The 8221-nt window shown below is 33.5% G+C and overlaps 2 protein-coding genes across 3 annotated transcripts; one reads left to right on the top strand and one right to left on the bottom strand.

The window, feature by feature from the left end:
* The first annotated feature begins 994 nt into the window (after positions 1-994).
* Positions 995-3706, top strand: LOC124944466 (probable methyltransferase PMT17). The gene is made up of 5 exons (XM_047484722.1): positions 995-1973; positions 2068-2278; positions 2360-2657; positions 2734-3201; positions 3271-3706. Exons 1-5 carry the CDS (start codon positions 1281-1283, stop codon positions 3491-3493), a joined length of 1893 nt encoding a protein of 630 aa, XP_047340678.1. The 5' UTR covers positions 995-1280; the 3' UTR covers positions 3494-3706.
* A 1505-nt stretch (positions 3707-5211) lies between these two features.
* On the bottom strand, positions 5212-8087 carry LOC124944469 (NADH dehydrogenase [ubiquinone] 1 alpha subcomplex subunit 2). Of its 2 annotated transcripts, none has more exons than XM_047484724.1 (4): positions 7940-8087; positions 5796-5896; positions 5601-5707; positions 5212-5514 (listed from the first exon to the last, which is right to left on the bottom strand). In XM_047484724.1, exons 2-4 carry the CDS (start codon positions 5879-5881, stop codon positions 5408-5410), a joined length of 300 nt encoding a protein of 99 aa, XP_047340680.1. In that variant the 5' UTR covers positions 5882-5896; positions 7940-8087; the 3' UTR covers positions 5212-5407. The 2 variants fall into 2 exon arrangements, with proteins under 2 accessions (XP_047340680.1, XP_047340681.1); XM_047484725.1 differs by having other exon boundaries at positions 5796-5885; positions 7940-8064.
* Between the last annotated feature and the right edge of the window lie 134 nt (positions 8088-8221).

The following is an 8221-nucleotide window of genomic DNA, read 5'->3' as shown; positions in this document are numbered from 1 at the left end:
TGTGTGTCGGTAACAACAAGTTAAAAAAAAACCCAACTTTTGCTGCCAATTCAATGAGATTAGATTATTCCTCAAAGACCCAATCAAACTTTCTATTTATAACTTTAACCCATCAAATCTACTATTTAACCCATACTCCTTTTTTAATTCACAATTTCCTTAATTTCCAAATCTATTTTCTTATAAAGCATGCCCCACTCCACTCCTCCTCATGAAGAAGAAGAGATAACACAAAAAGCATGAATCAACCACCATCAGTTAAGATCTCTCTTCTTTCTTTATCTTCATAGATAACTAAACAAGTGGTTCCTATTCTCCAGACAAAACTTGTATTATTTAGCATTCCTTATCTTTGTATTATCCCAATTTTAATTATAAATTGAAAATGATATAATAATAATTAATTATGGAACCATCCCCAAATATGTTTGTTTTTACTCATACAAAAACGAATTTTATCTTAAGCTGAATTCAGAACGTCGTGAGACAAACAATTCGGTTCATATTCGGTGTGGGCGCTAGAGTCCCATTAACAGGGATGACAATATGGACCAAAATGTGTTTATCATTCTCATCCTATTCTACTCCAAGTTGTTTAGTTTTTAAAAAATTATTACGGAATATTGTTATATCATATTCTTTAAAAAAATAAAAAAAAATTATATAAATTTTTTTTAAAATATTTATATTATTATAAATAAATAAACTTAAAATTCTTATAAAATATATCAATAATATTATATATTTAACTGTGTTTATATTCTTCAGAAAAAATCATGTGAAATTAGGAAAACACTAATACCACCCTCGTTAAATCGAGAAAAAAATGCCCATAATGGGGGTAATTCTTGTAGAAAATTTAACCTAAAATCTCAAAATATCAAAATGTTAAGATTAAAAAAAATACATTATTCATTGTAAAAATACAATAATCAATCTGCCTCATTTTCTTGATACAACATTAAAATATTCAAGAATCTCTCTGTAACTTAACTTCAAACCAAGTTGCAGGCTTTTGAGTTTTCCATAAATGGTAGAACTATAGTTTTCACAGTTTTGGCTCCATTCTTTCTTCTTCTTCTTCTTTCACGTGAATCCATTTCTTCTTCATCTTGTTGTTTGCTAATTCTTCATATCCTTTTCTCTATCCAGATATGAAATTACAACTCTCACAACTATAAGCTAAAAACGAACAACGAATGCTACAGTTTGTTAGCTGAGATTGCGTTTGCGTTTGCGTTCTCTGCGTTTGCGCAACGGCCTATAACATATATATATAAATGGCTAAGGACTATACCGGATCTCCAAAAGCTAACCAAGTGCTAGAAACCAAGAGAAGACGTCTCACTTGGATACTCTCCGTCAGCGGTTTATGCGTTCTCTTCTACGTATTAGGCGCCTGGCAAAACACCGTTCCCGGTCTCACCAGCCGATCCGAGATCTACGATCGAGTCGGATGCGAAAATGGATCATCATCATCATCAAAACCTAGCAGCGGCGGAGGCGATTCATATTCAGGTTTGGATTTCGGAAGCCATCATCAATTGGACGTTGAAAACAAAAAGGAAACCAAACAAATTCCACCATGTGATATGTCATACAGCGAATACACACCTTGTCAACATGCTCAAAGAGGAAGAAGATTCGATCGAGATAGATTGATTTACAGAGAACGACATTGTCCTACTAAAGACGAACTTCTCAAATGCTTAATACCTGCTCCACCTCATTACAAAACGCCTTTTAAATGGCCGCAGAGTAGAGATTACGCTTGGTATGATAACATACCTCATAAGGAACTCAGTATTGAGAAAGCTATACAGAATTGGATTCAAGTTGAAGGCGATCGTTTCCGGTTTCCCGGCGGCGGCACCGGTTTCCCTCGCGGCGCTGATGCTTATATCGATGATATTAACGAGCTTATTTCGCTTACAGATGGAACTATACGAACCGCAATCGATACTGGATGCGGAGTGAGTTATTATCGTTTCTTAGATCTTGAATAAATCATTATCGTTTCTCAGATCTTGCTTTAAATTACCTTTTCTTCTTCTTTGATCTGAAAAGGTTGCTAGTTGGGGAGCTTACTTGCTGAAGAGAGATATTCTTGCGATGTCGTTTGCTCCTAGAGATACTCATGAAGCGCAGGTTTGGTTTGCGTTGGAGAGAGGAGTTCCTGGAATGATCGGAATACTGGCGTCGAAGAGACTTCCGTATCCTGCAAGATCCTTCGACATGGCTCATTGTTCTCGTTGCTTAATTCCTTGGAACAAATACGGTAAGATCTTCGATGTTCTTCAAACAAATCGACTGAATCCAATTGAATGCTAATGCTGATGATATAATGTAATGGAAACAGATGGAATGTATTTGATTGAGGTTGATAGAGTATTGAGGCCAGGCGGTTACTGGATTCTATCAGGTCCTCCGATCAGATGGAAATCGTATTGGCAAGGTTGGGATAGAACTAAAGACGATTTGAAGCAAGAACAGGACGAGATTGAGGAAATCGTTATGCGTCTCTGTTGGAAGAAAGTTATAGAGAAGAAAGATTTCGCAATCTATCAGAAGCCGATCAACCACCTTGACTGTCCAAACAGCGGAAACGAAGATCAAACACTACAAATGTGCAAATCAGGAAACCCCGACGAATCATGGTATCGATCTGATCTGAAATCTCAAAATCAAATTGTTTGTTTTGTTTTGTTGACAATTGAGAGGCAAAATTAACAGGTACGTGAACATGGAGAAATGCATAACACCTTTACCGGATGTAAGTAGCTCAGAGGAGATCGCGGGAGGTGGAGTAGAGAAGTGGCCGGAGCGAGCGTTTTCAGTTCCTCCTAGAATAAGCAGGGGAACTATTACAGGCGTTAACGAGAAAGTGTTTAAAGAAGACAATAGCTTGTGGAAGGAACGCGTAACGCATTACAAACACATAATAGGAAATCTAGCTCAAGGTAGATATCGAAACTTGATGGACATGAATGCTAACTTAGGAGGTTTCGCTGCTGCACTACTTAAGTATCCGGTTTGGGTGATGAATGTTGTCCCGGTTAATATTGGTCAAGACACTCTAGGCGTCATTTACGAACGAGGTTTAATAGGAACTCATCATGATTGGTGCGAAGCTGTATCAACTTATCCGAGAACTTATGATCTGATCCATGCTGGTGGCGTGTTTACCTTATATGAAGACAGGTAAGAACATGATTAATTGAAATTGAAATTCAAAAAGCTGATTAATAATAATAATGTGGTGGTGTGTAGGTGCGATATGACGGATATATTGATCGAGATGGATAGAATATTGAGACCGGAAGGGATAGTTATATTCAGGGACGTGGTGGAGACTCTGGTGAAGATTAAAGATGTAACGGACGGAATGAGATGGAAGAGTCAGATTATGGATCATGAAAGCGGCCCGTTTATACCCGAGAAAGTTCTTCTCGCGACTAAAACTTATTGGACCGGTGAAATCAAGCAGGAATAGAACACGACGATAACGACACGAGGAAGATGAGTAGTTTGTTTAAGGGATTATCAGGGACAAGAAAGAAAGTAGTAAGAGGAAAACATAATATCATTTATTTGTAAGAGCAAGCTTTATTTATTATGTGATATTATTGAATTTCACTTGTCTCTGTTTAATTGGAATATTTGTTTCTTAAGCTGCTAACCAAATTTTATAATAGTATGTTTCAATTACCATGCATATGCCAGCCCAGAAACATATATTCAGGATTTTTGTTACAATTGCATTTCAAAGCTCAAGTAAAATTAGAGAAACTTATTTGGTATAATTATTTTGTGTTTTATGCTTCTTTTAACCATACTTGGGTAATTATTGTTATTTGATATAACTAGGCATGTCAACTATAATTAGGAACCAAAAGTTTTGAGCCGAATGCGGGTCGGATATCCGTTTGTTGATTCGTCGGGTACTTGTAACCGAGAAAATAGGGACCAATTTTTTCATTAAGATACAAATTTTAATATTTTATTTTTATAAATTAGTAAGAAAAAACATTTTTTTTAACATCATAATCTTATTTTTTTTTAGAAAAAAGTATTTGAGTGACTATCCCATTACTTGGATAGCTTACTTTTAGCATTTAAATTATTTTCTATAACAAATTGGCCCTCAAACTTATAGAAATGGTCACCAATGGCATAACGGCCCTTCTAACTAAAACCCTCAAACTATTTTAATTTTTAATCGTTGATTTTTGGCCTAATTATTATATTTGTTAATTTTTAATCCTTAAATGATTTGTTTAGACTCAATTATCTAAAATTATCAAAATATTCGCTCTTTTAACTCTTTTATATTTTGTTACGATGGAGGATGGGTATTTTATAAATAGAATATGTAATTTATATTATTTTATAGTAAAATTTACAAATAATTTGTTTTATTGTGATCTATTAATATTCTTTTTGGTTTTATAGAGTAATGTCAAATTACTCTAGTGACCTTCTAATTACTATAATCACTTACTTTTAACCTTCAATTATTTTGTAAAACAAATCGTTTTTAAATTTACTTTTAACCTTCAATTATTTTGTAAAACAAATCGTTTTTAAATTTACTTTTAACCTTCAATTATTTTGTAAAACAAATCGTTTTTAAATTTTTAGAAAGGGACACTAATGATCTTTTTTGTCACTTTATTTTTTCTCATTTAATATTACTCTATAAAGCAAATAAAAATATTGATAGATTAGAATAGATAAATTATCGGTAAATCTAGCAATAAAATAATATAAATTACAAATTTCATTTATAAAATAGATTACACATTCTCCATGACACAAAAATATGAGCATAATATTTATTTTATTAACTCAATTAAAAAAAATCCATTTATAAAACAAATTAATTATTGTAAAAGAATGTATATTTATAAAACAAACCGTGTGCTTAAAATAATTGTTTTGTTTCCTTGTAATTAATCGGGTCTTGATTTGAAATTGATAATTTCGAATCAAATAGATACCCGGTTTTGAAAATTTGCCATGCCTGGATATAAGAAAAATTATTGATAAAAAGTCATTTTGAACCTAGTGAATAAAGGTAGTTGAGACTACTCGAAATCTTATGAATTTCAAATCAAAGTGGCTTGTCTGAATGTGGTATCATTTAATCCAAACCGCAAGTGTCCAAGTGATTGATGGAAGAAACTCAACTTGAATGCCATATTATCCCTATCCAAAAGAAAAATAAAATGCCATAAAATAAAACCAATGATGATTCAGAGAATATTTATTTATGTTTGTGTCTCTGCAAATCAGAACATAAATAATAGATGAAAACTCAAACAAGCAGTAGGATCTTGAGATCATGAATATTCATATATTTATTTATTTTTCTCACAAAACAAAACAAACAACAAAGCAATCCTCTTCAGCTTTTATTAATAGCTGCACCAGCTTTGTTAAGATCCTCTAATGCCTTCAATATCTGCGTCTCAGTCATTCCTTCCAACCGAATACCCCTCTCCATTCCCATATCTGTTCCATCGTTATTTCCACACAGATAAGAACCGAGGCAAAAAGTCAATAATACCCTTTAGGGAGGAGGGATATAGATATAATACCGTATCTAGCCCACAGCTGTGGCTCGATCCCACTGCATTCACGAATCAGTATAGGGAGTTTGGGGTTGAGCGTTTTCAGATCCTTGTAGTTGTTCTCTACAAATGCTCTGTCAAAAGGAGGGACCATGGTCAAGTAAGCAAAATCATTCAACCAAACCAAACAAAACTTTAATAAGTAAATAAAATGAAGAAAACCTAGTAGAAGAGCTTGCAGGTGATGCCTGACTGAAGAGTATTCTCAGCTCCTTCAGGTTCCGAGATAACTGTCCCTTCCATGCCATGGCGCTTAGCCCAAACTAAGTAAAATCACAAAGATATAATAAGTCAAACGTAACACGATCTTTGTACCGATTTTTAGTACTATGACTTATAATACAGTAATAATGATTTATTTATTATCAGATACGCCTTCATATCAGGAGAAATCTTATTGAATTTAAAATAATAAAAAAACATTTTTACGGGGTATTTGGATACAAGAATTGAAAATTTTAATTACCTTTTATATGACTTTATCTTTCATTTGAGACAAATTGTTTAAAAATGTCAGGTAAACCTAAGAAACTCTAACATGCAGAATACACCACAATTGCAGATGGGGGTTTATCAAAACCAAATAATTCTTTATGAATAACAAGCAGATACGTAAGTCAAGACTCAAGACTGAGCAAATCCTTACTACTGATTGTGTGTTACTAGATTACCGAGTTAGTATTCATAACTTAATAAGTTCCTCCAAATTTTAGCTTAATTGGAGCTGAATCTAAATAAGCAAGTGATTTTAAATCAAAGCTATGAAATGAACGTAATTCAAATAAGCACTTAATCATTTAAACCAACTGATATGTTGTGTTAAGCCTAACTGCCTAGATTTTCAGCTCAGAATGGATCCAAACTTTCAACATGGAAATGATTCTCGAGTTTTAGCTCATGACATTGCAATAAAGCACCAAAATTTGCACAAAGCATAGTGCTCAGGTTTGTCACAGCATAGAAAATTAACCTAACAATGTTTAAATTAAAGCTCTTGAATTTAGAACAAATTTGCTCTATTTCCCCACCACTATTATACTACATGAATGATCAATCTTAACTCAAAATGTAGCATGTAGAATGTTTAATAATAACATTTACACGAGCCACCATCATCATGAAAAGAAAACAAGCCATCTAATTTGGGAAGAGTAGAATTTCTACCAAATAAAAACCCAACAAGGATATACATGCTTTAAACTCGAGTTATATAAGTAAGACAACATTATACAATTTCTACAGACCAGCCTACAAAAGCATAGAAACCATTACAGCCATTTATCCATGATGAACTTATATATCTTTCGCAACAACATATACACCCTAACTTAAACAGTAGCAAAATAAAATAAACAGTGTAGAAGCTGTATTTCAGTTATAGATAGCAACCTCTAAGATTAACAAATCGAAGTATTTATCAACATTTATGACATGAAGAACACAAAATCACAAAATTTTAGATAAGAATAACATCATACTTGAATATAAAGATATAAATCAGATAAAAAGAAGCTTCTTGAACCCTTACTCTAAGATGTGGCACAGAGATGTAACCTTTTACAGGACATTACATATCATGTTGTGTCCCACATCAGGTGCCGGGAATATTTGATCTTATTTTCTTTAGTTGTGTTTTATTACTAGATTACCATTGTAAGAAGACTATATAACCTTAGACTAGTTTCATTAGGGGTAGTTTGTACTTTCTAGTTTCTCTCTAATTACAAGTCTTGAGCCATCGATATTCTTTTCTAACTTCTATCGGTCTTTGTCTATCTATTTCGATCCCTTATCTTCTCTTCTCCCTCAATCTTGTCTATCTTCTTTCTATTTAGTTACGATTACACGTTATATTCTTAACGGGTCACAACATATCACTATAGTGTAACATGTGAATTCACAAGCTTAAGCTTGTTGTCTCAAGGATAGAACAATGTAAATGCTTTCTATCTTTGCCTATAATTTTGAGCCAATCCACCAAAAATCGACAAAAAAATCTGACCACAGAGAGAATAGCAATAACACACACACACGACACTTTTTAACAGATTACTTATGCAGAAATCACTATGCATCATCCTATTTTACCAAAATCAGGTCAAATCAAGCCTCCGAAGAAAAAAGTATACCAACGCTGAGAGAAAGAACAACCTAAATCAAAGTGAAGCCGCGATAGAATGCGATAAAAAGACAAAGCGTGGATATGAAGAGATAATATCGAACGACATCCGAAGATGAGATCGAGCGTCGTACTTAAGGAGATAGAAGGCCGCAGGATTTGAAATATGAATACAGAAAAGAAATACCTGGTGGTGGTAGCGGTGACGGTGCTAAAAGACGGCGACTCACGGAGGAGGAGCTTCAACGGGAAGTTCGCCGGCGTCTCCAATTGAATGTATCTGCTCTGAACTCCTCTCCTCCTTACTGTAAAAAAGGGCAAACGAGGACTTGCAAGGGTTCGTTTGGATATATATATATATATATATTTTATTATTTCAATTATATATATAATTTGAGATTTTCAAAATGTATAAATATTAATACATGTAATATATATATATCATTTTGAATATTTTGTAACGAGTTTT

Source organism: Impatiens glandulifera, chromosome 7 (assembly GCF_907164915.1).
Source record: "Impatiens glandulifera chromosome 7, dImpGla2.1, whole genome shotgun sequence".
Lineage (NCBI taxonomy): Eukaryota > Viridiplantae > Streptophyta > Magnoliopsida > Ericales > Balsaminaceae > Impatiens > Impatiens glandulifera.
Note: the sequence above shows the minus strand (reverse complement) of the source record. Positions and strands in the feature narration are given on the sequence as shown.